Consider the following 22,392-nt stretch of genomic DNA (forward strand, 5'->3'; position numbering starts at 1 on the left):
TTCTTCATTTAAATGTTGCGTCTTTAAGTTTTGAAGGTTTATACTTCCATTAAGTTACTGACTGTGACGTCAACCCAGGCTTTTGAGTGTATTTGTTTTAATTTTCAATACTAAACGAGGCTACAGCCAATGTGGGCTACAGAATAAATCAGCTTATTCAGCAAGTCATCAGAGACACGTTTACCGACTGTACTTTGCTGACTAGCACATCGACTCAACACCATCATCGACTTCGATAGGGTAGTGGGTCTTGCTGGAGGTCGCATTGTTGAAGATGGCAGTCCTAAGTTCTCGCGAGTGACGGAGCTTTTGCAAGACTTTTACAAGATAACGGTCATGAATTTCCTTAATAATTCGACTATAATTTGACGTGTTTAACGTAATTGTTGAATTTTTATTCAGCAAATTAATCAGTACATGTATCCTGTATAAGGAAAAAAACAGCACAAACTGCACTTCAAAAAAGTTATAAATTAAAATATAAAAAAATCAAAGAAAACTGATCACGATTGAAATGTATCACATGCAAAGATTTGAATGCTATGCCAACATGTTACAAGAAGGAATAACGTACGTCAAAATTGATAGCTTCAGAAATCTGAGATAAAGTTTCTAGTTTCACCATCTGCACCATCTGCAAGGTGGACGTGCTTGAAGACGGTGTGTAGGATGAAAGAATTGATTTATAAAATGTTCATTTTTTTATGTGTGTCAAATCTACGGTTTAAAAAAAATCATTCCTTTTTCCATTCCATGAATTCCTTCCTATTCAATTTTTTTTTTTTTTTTTTTGCGGAGTGATGAAATTACTTATCTCACTGCATTATTTTCTAAAGTATCATTAAAAGTTTTGCGCGCAATAGAAAATCTCAGGATTATTGCGCAATATAGGTTAGAAAAATAATCATTATTATTATCATTACTGTTATTGTTATTATTATTATTATTAAGGTTTAAATATTTTTTTAAAATTACAGATTTGATTACTGACATGATTATGAAGATAGGATTTTATTATTATCATCCTTATTATTATTATTATTATTATTATTATTATTATAAATTGCCTATATATAGCGAGATTTACGATTGAATTTGGAAAACATAATAAAGTTTACATTATTTTTAGTATTAAGGTTTAAATATTATTTTGAATTGTAGATTTGATTACTTACATTATTATGAACATAAGATTTGATTATTATTAGCGTGCACGCACTAAATCCGTGAACATTAATTAATACTAATTGGTACTATTTCATACAGAATCCTTTGTTTTCTATTGTTTATTTATCACCATTTAGTACTAAAAGTTAGTATTACTCTATTATTATCATCATCATCATCATCCTCATCATCATCATCATCATCATCATTATTATTATTATTATTATTATTATTATTATTATTATTATTATTATTTAAGTGCTCTTCGTTTTGAGAATACATTATTGGGAATTACTTTTTTTTTTTTTACAATACATTCTTTCAATTTTCATCATCCTGTAATAGACTGATTTGATAATCCGCTGGTGATCGCGTGCTCAAAATGACCGGAATGTTTTTTCACGAAAATATCTACGCATTGAAATTCAAACCATTCAACATGCTGGTGAATAAATACTCTTTTTAGAAAGTTTAACTAGGTGTAGAATCACTGAGTAAAAAAGGCTGTATATAAACAGATTGTAAGAACAGATCTCGCATAACGTACGACCCGTCTTTCATCTGTTCATACTATTTGAACCTCGATGAATTAAAGCAAATAACGATGTAAAACTACAAGCAAGGTCAAAGTATAAATTAGTGAGAAGACTACGAGTGGAGAAGCAGTGTTAGATCACACTAGATCTTCGTGGAAGTAGAATATTTTTCAGCGAATTAGATTCAAACATGCTGTGGCTGGTGGCAATCTTTCTCTCGTTCAATGTCGTACTTGGAGAAGATGTTCAGACAATGGCCGCGGTGAGTGGCAACATTTTAACCTTATTTTGAATCTAACGACTAAGATTATTTTCTTGTTTACGGCCGCTTTTGTGTGTATGTGTATTTTTTCACCATGTTTTTAAGAGTTTTAAGTATATAGCCTAATTTATATATTAATTTTATACCTTCGTTTCTCAGTCAAAAGTTGTATCATGCAAATCTACAAATCGGTTTCTTTTGGAAATAGAAGCGCGTCCGCCATTTTCCCGGCAATTCCCCCGATCATGCGCGTTTGAATATTTTTACTCTTTATTTTCTGAGTATCTTTGCATTGAATAAAGAAAAGAAAATCTAATTGCAATAAGATTTTGGTCTTTAGTGATGCACTTTAAAAACAGTGCCTTTGGATTGTTTAAGGATGCTATGAAATTTAATATAAGTTCTAAGCCGAACAGTAAAAAAAAAAATCTATTTTTTCCTCCTAGAACTTTCTCAACAAGTACAACTACCTTTCCCAATCCCGATCTGGAAACCACGACTTACCATCTGCTATCAAGAAATTCCAGGAATTTAACAGCCTCCCAGTCACCGGTGAACTAGACCAGGCAACGGTAAAATTGATGAAGACGCCCAGATGTGGTCTGCCAGATGTCGACGACAATGGCAACCGACGTCGCCGTTACGTCACATATGGAAAATGGAGCAAGAGTGCGTTGAAGTATTACGTCCAGCATGGCGCTGACTTGAGCCAGGCACAGCAAGATGCCGACTTCAGGAAAGCTCTTCAGTTTTGGGCTGACCAGTCGTCGTTGACCTTCAGACAGGTTTATTCACCAAATGATGCTGATCTTAAAATCAGGTACGAACAAAAAAGAGTAGAGTGCATCCGACATATCCGGGAAAAACTTTGCAAGAAATCGCACAAATTTGCACAAATTAGTGAGTTCAGACCACCCCAGACAACCTTTGCACTAATTCGTATTATTTTGTTAGTTAATTTTTTCACGGGTAATAACACATTATTACCAGTGGTATGCACTCTTAGCTATCAATGTGAGCGCACGGCTATTGACATGTACTGGAAAAAAAAGTTAATCGCTCTTGTTAGCTTGTACCCTCTTTCAATAGGTTCTCACCACTCCAACATACTAATAAACTCCAATGATCGGCCTGTTAGTTAGCTCAAAGTATTGTCCTCTAGCTGACTTAGATCATTCCAGGGCTGGTTGCAGAGTTCAATAAAACTGATATATTTCAAACCTTTTTTTTTTTTGGTTTAAAGTTTTGGCCATTACACACATCAAGGCACCAACGCAGAGGACATCTGTGGATATCCATTCGACGGACAAGGAGGAGTCCTAGCACACGCCTTCTTCCCCGAGGATGGACGCGCTCATTTCGACGAGAGCGAGTACTACACAGCCAACAGTGACCAAGGCACCAGTCTTCTGTGGGTCGCAACTCACGAGTTTGGACATTCTCTTGGGCTGGCTCATTCCAACGTGCAGGGCGCAGTAATGTATCCATACTACACGGGATACACACCAGGAATGAAGCTGCATTATGATGATATCAGTGGGATTCAAAGCTTGTATGGTGGTAGGTTAACGTATCTATTTGCCGTTTAATGCATTGTGGGACATGTTTTTATATTTCCAAGATGGCGTCTATTTCTTCCCCTAAAACAATCCCACCATGCACAGCAATGACATGACCCAGTTTTTCCTCAGACCTTCACTGGAACACATGAATATTTTACTCAGAATGGAGTCTAACCCTGAGCAACAGAGAATTCCAACCTGGAGTGCCTATTACACTGTGTTTTCTCTAGCTTAAAATGTGAAATACATTGGGTCTGTACTCCTGTTCTCCTAATTTCACCGTTGGCTGTAGATTTATACCTGCATTCCAAGGTTGAGTTGGTATTCCAGTGAATTGTGAGGCCGTTTGGGAACGAAATCAAAACAGACACTATCTTGGAAATATGTCCCCTAACACAGCCTCACAATAAACAACTAGACCCATTTTTTCCCCTCAACCTCGGAATACCTAATGCTATATTTCTTATTAGCCTTGTTATGAATATTTTGACACTTTTTTATATATGATCATATTATATAAATAGATTTTTAGGCTTTAGTTTCTATAAATAATTCATACATAAATATAACAGCTTTATTCTCTCCAAATCCTACAGGCCCTGGCTCAGTGCCAATCACAAGTGCTCCAGGTCAGTAGAGAGACCGTTTTCTCAAGGTTGCGTGCGCATCCAACTTGACGCGGAGCAACAAAACCGAATAACGGAAATTCAGTAAAATTGAGAAGCCAGTTTTATTTAAAGAAGAGAATAATCGATTTTATGAATTCTTATCGAAAAAATTTCATAGCAATGCATGTTAATACTCGTGTTCTTGTATCGTGGCCCGTCACGCAACCTTGAGAAAATGGTGGGTGGAGGTGAGGGAATTGATAGGGCCCTTGAAAAAAATTTAAAAATATAGATACTTTATGGCTTTTGAGAGTGACCTCTTTGCCTTGGGCGTATTGTTTTCCCATTTCAGACCATGTGTCATTCCCTTGAGAACCATTTCTTCGTTTAATGGAAACAAAGGAATCTTATTATCAAAGGAATAACCCTCCCGGAGAAAGCTTTGCAAAAATGAAAAATTCCAAAAAGTCATTGAATTCATTTTCTGTATGCTGCAGAAGTATGCAAGGATGATTCGCCACACTGCGCTTCTTACAAATCATCTGGACACTGCGAGAAGTACCCTGACAGCATGAAGACATGGTGCAAGAAAACATGCTCTTTTTGCTAGATCATCCTGGTGGGTAAAAGAAAAGGATATAAAGAAAAGGGATGGATGGATGGATGGGTGGGTGGGTGGGTGGATGGATGGATGGATGGATGGATGGATGGATGGATGGATGGATGGATGGATGGATGGATGGATGGGTGGGTGGGTGGGTGGATGGATGGATGGATGGATGGTTGGATGAATAGATGGATGGGATAGTTGGATGGAAGAATGGTGCATGGGTGCATGGATGGATGGATGGCAAAGATGGGGGTGTGGGTGGATCGATGGATGGATGGAAGGACAGATGAATGGGTGGATTGATAGATGAAATGATGAATGAAAATAATGTAATCAATCAGAATGGATAAATGGATGGATGGATGGATGGATGAAATATAAAAGATGAAAGATGAAAAGAACGCGTTGTGCATATTCATCTACTCGTCTATCGTCATTCTTATTTTCTCTTATTTTGGCTTAATATAATTTGTTGTAATAACTTTCAAATATAATTTTCCTTGCATGAATCATTCATTCATTTTATGCTTTCTTGTTCATCTATAGATCTACAACCAGAACGTTGTTCTAACTAAAAGTCTGGTAAAGCTATAGCTATAGTTAAAAGGCATGTTAAACTAAAACAAATCATTAAATTATTCAAACAAATACATACGAAGTATTCATTTTGTTGAAAAAGAGAAGGAAAAGGAAGAAACTATAAAAGTAGGAATAGAAATGGAAGGGTAGGGAGGGAAAAGAAGGAAAAAGAAGACAAGAGAAGGAATGGTGGAGGAGAGCAGAGCAGAGCAGAGCAGAGCAGAGCAGAGGAGAGCAGAGGAGAGCAGAGCACAGCACAGCACAGCACAGCACAGCACAGCACAGCACAGCACAGCACAGCACAGCACAGCACAGCACAGCACAGCACAGCACAGCACAGCACAGCACAGCACAGCACAGCACAGCACAGCACAGCACAGCACAGCACAGCACAGCACAGCACAGCACAGCACAGCACAGCACAGCACAGCACAGCACAGCAGAATTCTGATGTCAAGTTGGTCATTCTACGGGGCATCATTTGCATGACAATCAATAAACGAGTCAGTTGTACATGTTCACACTAAAATCTATTTTATTAATCTTTCATTGCAACATGTGCACTTTAACTTATGAATCCTAGAGATATATAGAGTTTCTGATCTTCCTTAGCTGGCACTTTTATTTAGCGCGACCTAGAAAATAGAGATAAAGTAGATGAATAAGAAAATCAGAATATTGCGGAGTTGGATGTCAAAACAATCCTACCGCATTGAAGTTTTGGTATGCCAAACGAAATGTTGTTTAAGAAAAAAACTAATTTCAAAATTAGAATTTTATATCTCCTTACAGTCAAACCAGCTCATGCGTTCCTATCAAGGTTCAAAGGATTTACTATTTACTATAGTAAATGGAGTAAATAATAGTAAATGGAGTAAAATATCTCTAGCATTAGAATGAAGCGTCTGAATGGCTAGGGGCAGCATAGTGTTTTTTGTTTTATATATATATGTATGTGTGTATGTATGTATATATATATGTTTGTATGTGTGTATGTATATATGTATATATATATGTGTGTGTGTATGTATGTACATATGTATGTATGTATGTATATATATATATGTATATATGTGTATGTGTGTGTGTGTATATGTGTATATGTATGTATGTATATATATATGTATATATATAATATTTTTGTATAAGGCATTAAAATAGTTTTACGATTAAAAAACGTATGTTATAAAAAGTGCTAAAAGGTAAAAATGATAGAAAGCATTCCGTTCTTTTGTTTTATAGTTTGACTCTTTGTCTCTATTTGTAAGACTATGTTTCACAGGCCGTTTCAAGTAAAATCATTTTATCTATAATAAATTGTGTAGAGTAAATTAAACAAAATAGAATCATAGCTATGAAAAAAAAGAAAAAGAAAGTTGATTCAAGATTAGATACGCCAGAAAAGATAACAGAATATAAGAGGTATTTGACACTTGCTGTAAAAAAAAAAAAAAACAAAAAAAACTACCCATACATTACACCATACATAACCCCATATCACCCATACATCACCCCATACCACCCATACATCACCCCATACCACCCATACATCCCCCATCATCACCCCATACCACCCATTCATCACCCCATACTACCCATACATTACACCATACATAACCCCATATCACCCATACATCACCCCATACTACCCATAATTCACCCCATACCACCCACCATTTATACTCACCGTAAAGAGACTGGATTCCTCTGATATCATCACTATGCAGTTTCATATTTTTAACATAACCAGTATAGTATGGGTACATAATGGCTCCTTTAACATCAGTGTGGTGAAGACCCAGGGCATGACCGAACTCGTGGGTGGCTACCCACTTCAAGTTGGTTCCCTCTGAGGTTTCGTGAGTGAACTTTTCGTCCTCGTCGAAGTGAGCGCGACCGTCAGAAGGGAAGAAAGCATGAGCAAGGACTTTGCCTTGGCCATCGAAGGGATAACCACAGGTGCTCTCGGCATTCGTTCCTTGATGGGTTTTGGAACCAAAGCTGTAAATATACAAATAATGAATATCATAAATATCGTTGATAATGGTGGAAATGATGGTGATAATTGATTATAGCGAGCATATTATGGTGTTGATGATTGTTGGTTGCGAGTATAATTTTGATAATGATAAATGATGGTGGTGGTGGATGATGATGATGATAGTGATGATGATGATGAAAACTGATGGTGGTGATGATGATGATGATGATGAAAAATGATTGTGGTGATGATGATGATGATGATGGAGATGACTGATGATGAAAAATGATGGTGGTGGTGATGATGATGATGATGATGATAACTGATGGTGGTGGTGATGATGATAATGATGAGAATGATGATAACTGATGGTGATGGCGATGATGATGAAGATGTAGATGACTGATGATGAAAAATGATGGTGGTGATGATGATGATGGTGATGATAACTGATGGTGATGATGACTAATGATGATGATAACTGATGGTGATTACTAATGGTGGAAATGCTAATTATATATTGATGATATAATAATAACGATGATGATGATAATGATGATAAAGATTGAAAGTGATGCGCATTTCCTATAAAAAAATAACCTCGTACCTAGTACCTAGTATTTCAACTAACCTAATCTTGATATCAGCATGTTCAGCCCTTCCAACTTGTCTAAACGACAATCCAGATACATCAGCCCAGTATTTCAATGCATAGTAGAACACGTTATCCTGTGTGCGTGTTGGAAGGTCCCGACCATACTGGATGAAGTAGTACAGTTCCTTCTTACCCCAGGGTTCTGCTGTCTTGTACCTACGGACTCTCAATCCACTCTCGTCCATGTCAGGAAGACCACATCTTGGTTTCTTCATCTGAGTGATGGTGGCAGCATCCACGCGTCCGGTCTCTGGGATTCCAGCGAATTTCTGGAAGTTTTTCAGGGCAGTTTCCACGTTTTGGTTGCCGGATCGGGATTGGGAGATGTACTGGTACTGATTCAGGTATTTCTAGAATTTTATTTCAAAAATGGATAAAATGAATGAATTATTGATTGATAATTAATGGCTCAGTTTTTATTTTTTATTATTTATCTTATTTACATTTATAGATAAAAATTTATACATAAATATATATATATATGATAAAATAAATAATTATTATTTGTTATAGGTAAAACTTCAATGATAATCAATAAAAAGGTTTATTATATGGCAAGGTAATTTCATGCGCTATGATTGGTCAATTTGCGGTCCATAACTTACGGTACGGACCGAAAAATGAAATGGTCCACTGAGTGTACTTTTGATCTTTTAAAATATTCAAATCTTCGTTATAAAAAAATATTTCTGAATATATGAAAATCGCCGAAAAACCTTAATAAATTATTAGATATAACTTATTTTGTCTAAAATCACAAGGAATCTGAAAGTCACTGGAATTTAATGTTAAACTCATTATAAGCGACAACTCTTTCGATCAAGGCTCTACACGGTACTAGTTGAGCGATTTTGTACGACTTTAACAAAACTAGATCAAACTACGAACTAAAGGGTGGTGAATAGCTAATTCAGTAAATGGAATTAAGATAGTTTTACGAGAAGAATTGACGTAATAGAGCTTATCACTTTTTAAGAAATTGATATCGTTTTTCTTCACGAGTTTCTCGTATCATATCGCGAATGGGCACGTCCTGGAGCGCTAAGCGCTTGGGCCATATTGCGGTAGAAGAAACTCGGAAAGAAAGGAAAGAAGGAAGGATGGAAGGAAGGAGAGAAAGAAAAGAGAGAAAGAAAAAAAGAAACAGAAAGAAATAAAATAGAAAAAGAAGAGAAACAAAAAGAAAGAACAATAAGACCTCCAGTTTCAACCTTAACATTAAAATGGCTTTTCTCAACCAACAACCAATCAAAACCATTGTCCCACATCAATCCCATTCAAAATAGAAGAGTGCTTACTTACCAATGCAAAAGTCTCCTCATCTTCTGCAAAGACAACAGCAGAGACTGCACAGAGGGCAAAGACTACCAAAAGCTTCATCGTCGTTTCTTTCCAAACTCAAGAACTGATTCTTCCTCAACGAAGCATCCTGGCTTATATACCCAGCTCTTCTTGATATTGCAACACACTTTTTCTCAGCACAGCTGAGTTACGGCTAAGCATATATGAACCACTGTTAAAATTATTGCTTTTTGCAGCTTTTCTCCCGTGTTGATTCAGCCAAATTTAATACTGTCAACTATATTGTTTCTTGCCGGGCATTTATTTTTCTTTATGCTGGTGTACTTTTTTTGTTTTTGTTTTGTCTTTGTTTTGTTTTTGGCATTCTGGGCTAGAGAAGAGAAATGAGACAAAATAACTGAAAATAATAAGAAAAGATTTCAGGTATCACTGATCTATATACAACGGGTCGGTTTTTTCCCCAGGTTCTTTGTTTTTCTCCCTTCACAAAAAGTAACAAGTTAAATAAGGGTTCAATCTGTGAGTTAGCCATGCCCTGACTTAGATCAGCCCAGAGGTTGTTTCAGGGTTCAATCTGTGAGTTAGCCATGCCCTGACTTAGACCAGCCCAGAGCTCGAGGTTGTTCCAGAGTTCGATCTGCGAGCTAGCCATGACTAAGACCAGCCCAGAGCTCGAGGTTGTTTCAGGTTCGATCTGTGAGCTAGCCATACCCTGACTGGGAATGACACAAGATCATTTGATACAAGATTTTTCAAAATTTCATAAAACTGAACGGGAATTTTTCTGAAAGCTCTCAAAATAGTTTTCCTAAGTGACCGGACATTATTGAAGTCGGAGGGGGGGTAACCGAAAAACATCAATGATATTAGGTAGGGGTCTGGAAAATTTTTTGCATCAAAAACGTTTTATCCTTCATCCCCCCTCCCCACCCACCCCACCGACTTAAATAATGTTAATGACCGGTCTCTACCAACACGAACAGCTTTACCAGATGCTGAACGTGTGCAAGGCTTATGGTTGAACAGCTCGAAAAAATGTTTCATTCTTGATTTGCTCAGCTGAGCATTTGACTGTCTCTTGGAAACAACGTTCACCATGATTGTAGACGCGATATTAAGTATCACTCTGCTCTGCTCTTCTGTTCTCTTCTCTTCTGTTCTCTTCTGTTCTCTTCTGTTCTCTTCTCTTCTTATTTTTTTTCTTTCTGTTTGGCGTTTCTTATGTCTGTTTTTTCTTTCTTCTTTTTTTCTTCTCTTTTTCTTATTATCTCTTATTCTTTGTTAGGAGTATTTTTTTTTATCTGTTATAGTTATTTATTCTTTATGTTATGTTATGTATTTTGTAATTATATTATTGTATATTAGTATTATTTTTTATGGGTTGTTATTTATTATGTAGATATCTCTTATTTATTTATCGTTTTCTTTTCTCTTTCTTATGTTTAGTTCTTTCTTATGTTATGTTAGTTCTATTACTATATCTTTTCTGTTCTCTTCTCTTCTCTATTCACTTCTCTTTACTTATTAGGTGTTATTTATCTATTTTTTTTCTGTTCTGTTATGTTTATCTTCTCTTATTTCTGTTCTGTCGTTCTCTTATCTGTTCTGTTCTGTACTTCTCTCTCTTCTCTTCTGTTCTGTTCTGTTACGTTCTCTTCTCTTCTCTTCTCTTCTCTTCTCTTCTGTTACGTTCTCTCCTCTCCTCCTCCTCTCCTCTCCTCTCCTCTTCTCTCTTCTCTTCTCTTCTCTTTAAGAATAAAAAGTATTAGTTAAACTAAGTTGAAATGTCCAGAAGCCTTTATTTCGCTAACTAAAGCACAACACTATAGGTAAAATCAATACCGGGTAAATACGGATACATCTTATCCAGTGGATAAATTTATTGGACAACAGCATCTACTTTTCCACTGAATAAGGATATCGCTATCCAGGTTTCGTACAACTGGACCCAGATGCTAAAGGTCTTTAATGAGATTCAAAGACGTTTAAAGTGCTACTACGACGAAAATCGCTCAAACTTGGATTCAGCTGAAACTTCCTAAGAATACTCTTATAGGTCCAATAATCACTGTATGAAGTGTTTTCTCGATATTCAGGACGAAAGTATGATATTTTTAAGATTATTTTTTGGAGTCTGTGACGTCATACACTCAACATCAAACATTGCTACATATATTTCTTTGTATATAAATCCTTAATTTATTTTATTCCTATGAAGCCCAAAGGGTGGCTAATGTGCTTATTTCACATTACTTGTGACTATAATTTATATTTTGGGATGTTTGGGTATTTCTTTCTCCCTTTACTACTGATATTTTGATCATAAACTACAAAGAAATGTATGGAGCGATGTTCGATGTTGAGTGTATGACGTCACAGACTCCAAAAAATAATCGTAAAAATATCATACTTTCATCCTGAATATCAAGAAAACACTTCATACAGTGATTACTGGACCTTTAAAGAGTATTCTTAGGAAGTTTCAGCTGAATCCAAGTTTGAGCGATTTTCGTCATAGTAGCACTTTATCAGCTGATTTAAACCCTCGTACCGGAAGTAAACTTGTTCTTCTGTTTTCCTAATTAGCATATGATGTTGCCTTTCTCTCACACGTGGACCTTATTCATGTACAGTGAAACAGGTAAGTCGGACAGATATTTCTCGAATTTTTGCAATTCATAATACCTGAATATAAAAGCTGGTAGTCGTATCTTGTTCTTTAATGTATAAATTTGATTTGTGAGTTATTATTCAGGATTTTTTTGTACTTCTAAATTGTCTTGGAAGCTTTAGGATAACGGCAGCAGAGCGCTGTCCAACGACTACCAAAATAACGAGATAAGTCGAAAATCTACTATTTAAAAAAAATTATCATTCATACTCTAAATTCTGCAGTCAAAGTAGAAGTATGTTATCGGCAACTTCCCAAATTTGTTGTATGATTCATAGTAAATCGAAGTTTCTTGAATGTATATTAAAATAACTCTTACAAAAGTACAGTTTCATCCTCTTTAAATATATCTTAAAATCACGAAAATGCTAGCCACAAACTTTAATTTTACGAAGAGATACCATATTCAATAAATCTTATATATCTATTAATATTGCTCTAGTAGCTTTTAAATTTCGCGCCAGAACACCACGCTCTCGACCAAGTCCTCAAGAAAATGCGTGCCGAAATATTTGATTTTACGAAGAGACGCCATGTTCAATATATCAAGGATATTATTATAGCTTTTAATTTAAAAATTTGAAAACACTTACCTGTTTTTAGGGCTCTAATGCACACATGTAATCTGTCTTTTCTCAGTTTCAGTCTCGTGTAATTTGTATAGGAAATCGCATGATCTCGAGTACAATTTGGAAATTAATAGACACGAGTAATGTTTTGAAAGTTCTTGTAATTGCACGAGCCTTTAGGCGAGTACAATTAAAGAACTTTCAAAACATTACGAGTGTCTATTAATTCCAAATTGTACGAGAAGATCGTGCGATTTTTTGTTTATAGTTCACTCAACAAAATTTCAGTAAAAAATGCGAAGCGACGCCGTTCATCTTTGTCTATTTGGCAGCCGATTTCCAGTCCATCGTGCAACTGAAATGCATAAAAAAGATTAGTTCTTACGGCTTTAAAATGTTATTTATGCTTTTTAAGTACAAAATGATAGAAAATAATTGTTTTGACATTGTTTTGGCCGTGTTGCCATAGCGACTTAATTCGGTACTCCTACGGAGTACAATTAACGCTATAATTGTACTCCTCTCGACCAATCAGAGTAGAGTAATTTTGTTGAGTGTACTATAAAAAACGAAATATTATGCTAATGGCTAATGGCATTTATGTCGAAACATTACTTCCGGTAACCCATCTATATAATTGACAGATATTCGCCGAAGACGAAGTGAATATCGGGGAATATTTACCGAGACGCAAGTCTTCGAGCGGCGAGGTAAATATTCTCCATATTCACTGAGCCTGAGGCGAATAATTGTTTTAGCATATACCAACTTGTGTACAGAGTAACTTATTTTTATATACAATAATTCAATAAAAGCAAACAAACAGAAACTTTCAGTTTGCGTGACAAATTCACGCAAAACGTTTAGCAAAACTTTTAGGCCATACTTCGTTGCCTTTTTAGTATTGATAGGAATGGTATTTACTTTCATTTTTTCAATTTCCTCATAGGAAATTGTAGCAAAACGATTGCCGGCAGATGCCATTTTGTTGCCGACTCAATATTCCGAGATTCAGAGGTGAATATCGTACAATATTCACCTCCAATTAACCAATGAGCGCGCGCATTCATAGGAAGTACACAAGTTGGTACATGCTAAATCCGCATATCCCAGATAAACCAATAGGATTTTTGAATACTATTACGTAGTAGTACCTAGGCACGTCTAAACACCACGCGGCCTCTTTATTATTATTCTCGCAGTTGAGCGAGATCACTGTAAAATTCTTAGGCAATTAATTTTATTTTTACACTCTAACTGTGCAAGTAATGGATGAATATCGCGCTCTTATCCCGAATGCAATCACACATTGATAACACACAGTCTGTGAACCAGTTTTAAACGTTCTTCTTTTTGCTGATGTAAGCACGAGGAAATTTTCTTCGTATCCTTTGTACGGTTTAGCTCGAGGCTTCCAAAATTGCATGTTTAGGGACTGTGCAATAATTATCGGGAGGGAAAGGGGGGGGGGGGGCTAAAATTCTCGAAATTGGGCTTAAATTGAAGCTGAACCCCCCTGTGCTAAACGTAAAATAACGTCTCACCGGAAATTTGTTTTTAACTGGCTTTCTGTATGGTGAAATTGCTGTATTTTCGAAAAGCTGTATTTTCGAAAATGTCACACTACAAAGGGTATTTAGGGAAAGTATGAGCAATTTCGATTTTTTTCAACTGTCCGAGGATTCTCGAACGTTACAGACATTTAGCTCTTAATATAATGAATTTTACGACAAATTTAATCTTAATAGATGATCATTGATACACACCTGATCAGTAACGCTCAAACCTGTTTTTTTCGATAAAAACCCTTTTTCGCTAAAATTAATATGTTTTTAGTTCCACCTGCTGTCTTTGGTAAACTACTCTTAATACAACTTCCAGCTTTTGTTTATGTAATCAATACAATATAAGCGGGAGATCTGTATGAGGATTTAAGACAGCAAGCTGCAAGCTGTTTTAAACCTAATTCAGATCTCACGCGAATATTTCATATTACTTTAAAAATGTCTAGATTAATGCTTCTTTTTTTAGAATAAAAATTTTAACATTAAATGTAATTTGACCGAGATATTTCAAAGTCAACTTTAAACAAATCAGGACGAATTCTGCATGAGGGTTTTACAGATGCTTTCATGGTATTGATTTCGTATTGTTCTAAGATCATTAATTATTCATGTTGTTTTGATGCAGCCTAAAGTTTTGTGGGGCCGGCAAAATTAAACGACTAATGCAATGGGGAAGCAACACACTATGAATTTTATACTATTTCCATTAGCGTTAGCGAAGTATTCAAACTCGACACCCTAGGAAATATTTTACTCAATACTGGATCAGAAAAACATTTTGGACGTCATTCAGTTTTTTTAAAAGGATAAATTCGATTGTTTGGGGGTTTTTTTAGGAAATTTTTTACCATCTGCTGTTAGTTTTTATTGTAATTCTCCTATAAAAATTGTGATAAAAGGCCGCCTAAGTTGTTGCCATTTACTATACGACCTGTGCCGGCGATGGAGTTGCTAGGTCAGTGAGAAGTAGCCAACGACCTTTGGAAGAAGTCATACGAGCTCTGATTCCGAGTCAATCTCAAGATGAACACCAATCGCTCATCGGTGACAAACAGATCCACAGATTTATCTTTAGCTTACATATTTGATCATGATTACCGATCATTTTTGGTTTATATGTTAATCCTAAACTCAATAGTTGCGGTTTTAGCAACGATCTTCAACTCTTTTATCATTTTAACCTTCTTCACTACAAGCTGCATCAGAACCTCGAAGAATGTTCTCGTTCTTGGGCTCGCGATATCGGACCTCTGCGTCGGGATCTTTGTCCAGCCATCCTTCTGCGTCCACTTGTATGCGATGTATACGTACGAGTTCGAGCTTGCACTGATTTCTGATATTATTTTCTTTAGAAGTTTTACGATGCTGACTATGGTATCTTTGGGTAGCCTTACTGCAGTTACTCTCGATCGTTTTCTTGCTGTTCAACTCCATTTGAGGTATAACGAGCTTGTTACAGCCAAACGCTACGCTATATGTCTTGTAGCCATCTGGGTCATCAGTTTCCTTGCTTGTGTGATAACATTCATCGTAGATAGCAATGACATGGCGGCGATGGATCTATTAATCTTCGCCTTTGCATTAGTTTTAAATGCAATTTTTCTCTTGCGAATATCTCGAGCTATTCATATACACTCACAACAAATTCATGCTCAGAGCACTCTTGCCGAACAGATAAACATACCAAGGTTCAAGAAATCTGTAAAGACCATGAATTTAATATCAACCGCGTTCGTAGTCTGTTACGTCCCACACGTAGCAGCATTGACTTATTTTCTATTTGTACGAGAGTGGACTAAGACTTTTAGCTATATTGTCATGATGACATCCAGTTTAATGATGTGCAATGGTGCTCTAAACCCAGTGATCTATTGCTGGAGAGTCGGAGAGATTCGTACTGCATTATATGCATTGATTCAGAAAATACTCCAAGTAACACAAAGTGTAAACTAGGTTTATATAAGTAACAAAGCCTAATAAATGAAATAAAATACGAGAAGAAAGTAATATTCTCTTGATCTTATATAGCTTTGGTTTCTTTTTCTCTTTAAGGGGAATTTTTTTTCAATAACGAGCAATAATGGCAAAAAGCGCCAAAAACTAGACCTTCGTATGAGTTTTCATCCAAATTTTCGTTTTGGGTTAACACTCAAAACCTTTTTTAAACAGTTAGAAACTGATGTACTATGATAAAATGCTTGTTTGAAGCGGTATTTTCAATTGTACAAAGATGTTTTGTTGCATTTGTGTTAGAATGTTGCTTTGTCAGGCTTTTTATAGAAAATATATGAGAAATAAGCAAATGAAGGCCTAAACCTCATTTTCGAATAAAATTTTTGCTTTGGGTTAACACTTTGATTCCACTTTCATCGGTTATCTCCACTTCCAAACAAGTTAAACTTTCTGAATAACAAGATTTTAGCCTTGTACAACAGCCTTTCTTCAAGAAAATAGTTTTTGGCGCTCACCGCTTGAATACGAAAAGAACTCTCTCTTAATTTCTTTCTTTCTCTATTTCACGGGTCATTTTGCCTTCACTTTAAAATTTAACAAATTTTTACCTTCATAATTCAACCTTGCTTAGTGTGTTTTATGTTCTTAAAACGTAATCTATTTCTTTCGAACAAATTAACTATTTCTAAGCTTCTGCGAGCGTAATAAATCACTTTTCACGAAACCTAATCCATCACTTTCTAACAAATTTTAATTAAAATTTTTTTCAAGCATCGCTTTCCAACAAATCTTAATGAAAACTTTTTCAAGCATCGCTTTCTAACAAATCTTAATGAAAACTTTTTTCAAGCTTCCGAAGTAATTTTTTTTTAACTTACCCTGTTTACCTGCCCTCGATAAATCGTGGGGTTGAGATTCGGAGGGAGACGGGAAAAGGGAGGGGAGGGGAAAGGGAGAAAAATTTATTTGAAATATCGTAAACGCCAGTTGGACGGAAGTGGTCAACTTGGTCTTTCACGAAGGACTCTAGAGGGCAAATAACTAGTAAAGCTTTTAAAGAATTTATCTTGGTCAGTTTGGCTAACAGAAAAAGCTTAGTTTAAGGTGGTTTGGTACAATTTATAGCCGACCGCATCAAGCTTGTTTATTCGCTTCGTTTATAATGTTGCTTTTATTTAATTACCATGAAACTTTCATCAAATATTAGGCAATAATTGAAGTTTATAATAGTTAACTTTGTTTTGAAACAGCGTTAAATAAATCAAAGTTATAAGGAAATATTAAAATTAAGAAAGAAAAAAAAATTGTTTCCCTCGCTCTATTTTCAAATTGCTTCATTTACGCAAACTATGATATATGACTTACAAAAGATCAAAGTTTAAAAAAAATTATGTCGCGCAGATTTTGAGAAAATATATAATGCGAACATTTTATAACCTCGATTTTGCCGGCTCACTTTTCATACACAATGCCATTAGAATATGTGAAACCAAGTTGCTGCCAACAAGCTTGATGCGGCGAGCTATAAATTGTACCCCCAGATATGCTGATACGGCGGCCATCTTGAATTTTGGGACATTAAGCCCCGTTTACACTGGCGATTTTTGCTGCAATTTTCGTGGCAATTTTCGGAAATATGAAATCTTTTGTCTCATCCTTCAAAAGAGACATTCGTCTAGGAAAATCTTGGTATCCTGAATAAAACTTAACAAGTAAATTCTTTACCATTATTTATTTAATGGACAAAATCGCAAAAAAAATCGCAGCAAATATCGCCGCAAAAATCGCTAGTGTAAAAGGGGCTTTAGGGGTCAAACACATAGAAAATTTATAAAGTGGCGCAAACGCCAAATGTGACCACGTTTCACCTTATGCAAACTTCCTCACTACAAATATTCTTTTGTTTTTCTACTAATAGGATTTTTTTGCGAGTTCCTTGTCAGTAATTTAAAATAATTTTTCACTATATTTCTTTTGCATGGATCGAAGTAAGAGTTAAGGCAAAGCTAAACGATTTCTACAGTAGGGAGGATTTTTGCTAGGCAGCTATGTCAATCCTACTGCGCATGCTCGAACTAATTCCACAAGCACCCCATTTTCTTAAAAACATTTAAAGCAAGTTCAAATAGACCTTAACAATTTATTCAGTGCAAAAATTATTTCTAGAGGCTTGGCACCATCACGTGATGGCAGCCATGACATGAGGCACAACAATAGAGTCTTTCTCTCCTGGGAAATTAAATTATTTCTTGTTCCTGCCTCCTGTCATGACTGCCATCACGTGACGGTGCCAAGCCCTGTATTTTCTTAAATGTTCATTTAGATTCGAAGTCACAAAATGTTTAAATTTAAGATTCTGCATCATGACACAGTTACAGAACGGTACGTAAGATTTCCAAACGGCTTTCACATCTCAGAACCAATAAAATGACAGGAAAGCTCATCCAATCAAAAAATTTCTGATATGATCCTTAAACTCTCAACCAATCAAATCACAGGAAAGGCCATCCAATCCAAATAGTAGCTTCTACTGTGAACCAATCAAATTACAGGAAAGCTAAACCAATCAAAATAGTCGACAAATGAACCAATCAAAAAAGTGATCCAATTAACAACCTGAAATAATTTCTTTCTTGTTTGTGTTTTCTTTGTTTTCTTTTGTTTCCTTATCTTTATTCTTACCTTCTTTTTACTTCTTACTATTCTTACTTTAATTTTTCTTACTTCTTTTCCCATTATGTCTACTTTAAGTAACAATAAATATTACAAGACACAGACACAAAAGAAAGAATAGTCTAGCTAAGTCATCCTTTTATAAAGGTACAAATAGGCAAGCTCCTTTGGAGGTGTTTCTGATTGTGCAACCTTTCTGTCGTTAAAGATAACCCATCTGTTTTCAAAAAAATGAAATTTTTTTAATTAATATTGTATAAAATATAACAATATTTTGATAACTTTATTTCAGGAATATATTGTTAACAGGGTAACTGAACCTGAAATGGAATGTAAAAAATTCTCTTTCACATTTCGTTTTCTTTTTCACTTTTTTTCCTTTTGTTTTCATTCGATTACTTCTCTTTCTCTTTCTCTTCAATTTCCCATAATCCTCTGTTTTACTTTTCTATTCCCATTCATTTACTCCCTTTTATTTATCTTTTTTCTTTCTCTTTTCTTTTATCTCCTTAAGTCTTTTCACCCTCTAACATTCGTTTGCCCTTTTGTCCTAAAAATAAGCAAAGAAAACCTTTTTGTACCTTCCATCTTTAAGAATATGACAGACGTAGTGTCCGCACATTGTAGACGTCCCCATGTGACTAATAAAGGCCATTAAACGATACTCTGTGAAAGGGAATAATACATTGATTAAGGATAAGTGAAGAGATGAGAAAGAAGGGAAGGAAAGGAGAGGAGAGGAGAGGAGAGGAGAGGAGTACGTTGTCACAGCTTACTTCCAGGTCCGTCTTTAAACTTGGTAGCATTCTCTTCTGCTCCTTCTACTTCCATAGCATCTAGTTCGTCCGCATGGCTAAATATCCAGTCCGCTGCCCGTTCAAGGTTGTTATCCTAGCAATAAATGCGAATCACGATGGTTAAAACTAACGTCCCGTTCACATCTCCCCTTTGGTTTTCTACAGCCTTGTCTTTTTCTGGTTTTTCATTTTTGTGATTGTTTTCTCTTGTTGATTGTAGATTGCCAATAAAGTTGTTAAAAAAGGATAAATAGGATAAATAGGATGGTATAGATAAATGTAATAAAGTGGATGGATTGGATTGGATCGGATCGGATCGGATCGGATCGGATCGGATCGGATCGGATCGGATCGGATCGGATCGGATCGGATCGGATCGGATGGATGGATGGATGGATGGATGGATGGATGGATGGATGGATGGATGGATGGATGGATGGAAGGATGGAAGGATGGAAGGAAGGAAGGATGGATAAATGAATGGATGGCATTAGATTTAAGAATATCACATACCGTTGCTTTCAGAGCCTTGACAGCCTGTTCTCTACTAAATCCCATTGACATTACCATAGCTACTGATTCTTCATTGATGTTAGCAGCAGAAGGCTTTGAACCTGGTAGCCGCAAAGGTTCTGCAAAGTCTATCAATAATAACAATATAGTCTTTTACACAAACTAACGTAGTGAGGGTGTGGCACAGGGGAGGAGAGGGAATGCGACCCCCCAAATTTTTTGCTAATTAACTGAATGAATAATGATGTTTATTTCTATTCTCTACTTTCACATCCCCATAATACTTTGCGTCTTTGGGGGGTAACCAGAGGGTAAAAACCCATTTATTTTGCTGAAGGCTGATCGGACAATGTTGACAATACCTTGTTTGGTATCCAAAAATAAAATGAAGAAGTAAAAAACAGAAAAAGATAGAAGCTTGAAGACGTTTAACGTAAATTTTAAACATTTTTTCGTAAGTCAATACATTTTCTGTAAAACCAAAACTCTTGATGATCTGTACACGCAAAAATAGCTTGGAATAAACTGATAATCAGTATTGTACAGATAAAAGCGGGTATAGTATAAATTCAATTCAGAAACCTTTCAATTTGGGACAGATTTTTGATTGGCTACCCCCCAAAGACGCAAGGCATTATGGGGATGTGAAAGTAGAGAATGCTTTTTATCGTGGGTGCCCCTGCCCTCCCCCCCCCCCCCCCCCCATTCATTGGTCCTTGGTATGCTCCTGTTACTTCATGAGAGTAAACACCTAACATATGTAATGCCAAAAAGGTAAAAACCCTGGGCCTGTATTATTGCCATGCCTGACTTATTGACGTCTGGAAAAACAAAAGCTTGGTCCCAGCCTTACTCGGCTTGAAATCAGGCAATATTTTGCAAAACGTTTAACGACTGCTTTAAAATATACTCGATTTTACTCACCTGGGTCACCCATATGCTCTAACACCCAGTTCATAGCAGCCTCAACACCTTGAATTGAAGGTAAAATATTAATAATATTAGCAAGGAGTAAGAAGGTTAAACAGAATCTAACTGTAACTGATCTAACCTTGATTGTTTGTGAAGTGAGCTGCTTTTCTGCATCCCTGTCGATCAAAGCCCATGTCTACGAGCTGTTGGACAACTCCCTCATCGACGTCTGGCTCTGATAAGAAAAAGACACATTCAACTAGGCCAAATGTTGCGTTTTATTCAGAGAAATTGAAATATTTATGCTACTTTTTATTTTCTTTCTCGGTCGCTTCCTTCCTTCCTGTCATCCTTCCTTGCTTCTTTGTTGCCTTCTTTCCTCCTTTGCTTGCTTGCTTACTTTCTTGCTTGATCACTTCCTTCCTTCCTCCCATCCTTTCTTCCTTCCTTGCTTGCTCCTTTACTACCTCCCTCCCTCCCTCCTTCCTCCCTCCTTCCCTCCATTCCTCCCTTTCTCCTTCCCTCCCTCCCTCCCTCCCTCCCTTGCTTCCTTCTCTTCTTCTCCCCTTCTTCGTAATATTTTCACTAAGCAACGAACAATAAACCACTTTCTTTACCATTTATACAAATATGACAACCTCTCCAGTTGACACTAACCTACAGAAGCTGGAGCTTCCTCTTCAGGGAGTTCTTCCTCCTCCGGCTGGAGTCCTGTTCCCTTCAGTAGAGTCAAGTCAAGCTCCTCCAAAACCTCTAGCTCAACATCTGCGCAATTATAAAAAAGCTAAATATTTTAGAGTGATATTTTTTCGCCCTTGAAACAAAGTTGTTTATATAATAACTGCTCTAAATCTCGCGTTCTGATTGGTTGGAAGCGCGTGCTTTATAAGAGCACACAGCACACGCGCGCACTTTTAATTTCGTCATTCATTAATTTGTATTTTATAAAAGAAAAAAAACTTACTTGCTGTGCTGTGTGAAGTTATAAAACACTTGGGGATTGGCAGAACACTCGAGAATGTCGAGAAGGACTCTGCTACGCGTCGTGCTTCTCCTAACACTTCTCTTGTGTTCTGCCAACCCCCGCGTGCTTTATAACTGCAAACAGCACACACGCGCGTTTTTTATTTCTTTAATAATCAGTGTGAAACGGGCAAAACATTACTCCAAAGTGGATTTGGTCCATTCTTTTACAAACCAAGTAAATTCACTCTGAAAATTAAAGATATATATATATATATAAAGTAGGAGAGGGCAATTAAAATTATCTATGATTCTCTACTTAACAAATTTACGATGGTTGAGCGTGGTATGTCCTCTTATTTACCACGATATGACGTCAAAAGTTGGCCAAAATGTTATGGACTCACGAGGCGTAAGCCGAGTGGGTCCATAACTAATTTTGACCAACGTTTGGCGTCATATCGTGGTAAATAAGAGGACATATCACGCTAAACCATCGTAAATTTGTTTTTTA

At 36.3% G+C, this 22,392-nt stretch overlaps 4 protein-coding genes across 4 annotated transcripts in view; 2 read left to right on the forward strand and 2 right to left on the reverse strand.

The window, feature by feature from the left end:
* The first annotated feature begins 1,804 nt into the window (after positions 1–1,804).
* Positions 1,805–5,395, forward strand: LOC116289245 (50 kDa hatching enzyme). Its single transcript, XM_089029890.1, has 6 exons — positions 1,805–1,965; positions 2,412–2,785; positions 3,209–3,525; positions 4,124–4,156; positions 4,633–4,754; positions 5,292–5,395. The coding sequence occupies exons 1-5, from the start codon at positions 1,894–1,896 to the stop codon at positions 4,743–4,745; spliced, it is 909 nt and encodes a 302-aa protein (XP_088886016.1). The 5' UTR covers positions 1,805–1,893; the 3' UTR covers positions 4,746–4,754; positions 5,292–5,395.
* A 446-nt stretch (positions 5,396–5,841) lies between these two features.
* On the reverse strand, positions 5,842–9,423 carry LOC116289243 (50 kDa hatching enzyme-like). Its single transcript, XM_089029955.1, has 4 exons — positions 9,263–9,423; positions 7,937–8,310; positions 7,012–7,325; positions 5,842–5,959 (listed from the first exon to the last, which is right to left on the reverse strand). The coding sequence occupies exons 1-4, from the start codon at positions 9,338–9,340 to the stop codon at positions 5,946–5,948; spliced, it is 780 nt and encodes a 259-aa protein (XP_088886081.1). The 5' UTR covers positions 9,341–9,423; the 3' UTR covers positions 5,842–5,945.
* Positions 9,424–15,012: 5,589 nt separating this feature from the next.
* Positions 15,013–16,056, forward strand: LOC148911455 (adenosine receptor A2b-like). Its single transcript, XM_089030033.1, has one exon. The coding sequence runs from the start codon at positions 15,091–15,093 to the stop codon at positions 16,018–16,020; it is 930 nt and encodes a 309-aa protein (XP_088886159.1). The 5' UTR covers positions 15,013–15,090; the 3' UTR covers positions 16,021–16,056.
* Positions 16,057–18,146: 2,090 nt separating this feature from the next.
* The window catches only part of LOC116289244 (ubiquitin carboxyl-terminal hydrolase 5), a 16,697-nt gene continuing 12,451 nt past the window's right edge, over positions 18,147–22,392 (reverse strand). The window contains exons 22-28 of the mRNA XM_089029837.1: positions 21,573–21,680; positions 21,055–21,150; positions 20,928–20,975; positions 20,004–20,131; positions 19,470–19,584; positions 19,275–19,359; positions 18,147–18,910 (exon numbers count right to left, since the gene is read on the reverse strand). Coding sequence (XP_088885963.1) covers positions 18,820–18,910; positions 19,275–19,359; positions 19,470–19,584; positions 20,004–20,131; positions 20,928–20,975; positions 21,055–21,150; positions 21,573–21,680 — 671 coding nt within the window. The 3' untranslated portion in view covers positions 18,147–18,819. The remainder of the gene's footprint in view (positions 18,911–19,274; positions 19,360–19,469; positions 19,585–20,003; positions 20,132–20,927; positions 20,976–21,054; positions 21,151–21,572; positions 21,681–22,392) is intronic.

Source organism: Actinia tenebrosa, unplaced genomic scaffold (assembly GCF_029948245.1).
Source record: "Actinia tenebrosa isolate PJP-AT-01 unplaced genomic scaffold, QUT_ActTen_1.0 PGA_scaffold14__42_contigs__length_11649687, whole genome shotgun sequence".
NCBI classification, from domain to species: Eukaryota; Metazoa; Cnidaria; class Anthozoa; order Actiniaria; family Actiniidae; genus Actinia; species Actinia tenebrosa.

Bases quoted from the DNA above. Each gene is read 5' to 3' on its own strand.
- LOC116289245 (XM_089029890.1), top strand. From the start codon at position 1,894: ATGCTGTGGCTGGTGGCAATCTTTCTCTCGTTCAATGTCGTACTTGGA. The intron at 1,966-2,411 runs GTGAGTGGCAAC...TTTTCCTCCTAG, and splicing joins ATGTTCAGACAATGGCCGCG to AACTTTCTCAACAAGTACAA. The intron at 3,526-4,123 runs GTAGGTTAACGT...CAAATCCTACAG, and splicing joins GATTCAAAGCTTGTATGGTG to GCCCTGGCTCAGTGCCAATC.
- LOC116289243 (XM_089029955.1), bottom strand. From the start codon at position 9,340: ATGAAGCTTTTGGTAGTCTTTGCCCTCTGTGCAGTCTCTGCTGTTGTC. The intron at 8,311-9,262 runs GTAAGTAAGCAC...ATAAAATTCTAG, and splicing joins ATGAGGAGACTTTTGCATTG to AAATACCTGAATCAGTACCA. The intron at 7,326-7,936 runs GTTAGTTGAAAT...GTATATTTACAG, and splicing joins CATGCTGATATCAAGATTAG to CTTTGGTTCCAAAACCCATC.
- LOC148911455 (XM_089030033.1), top strand. From the start codon at position 15,091: ATGAACACCAATCGCTCATCGGTGACAAACAGATCCACAGATTTATCT.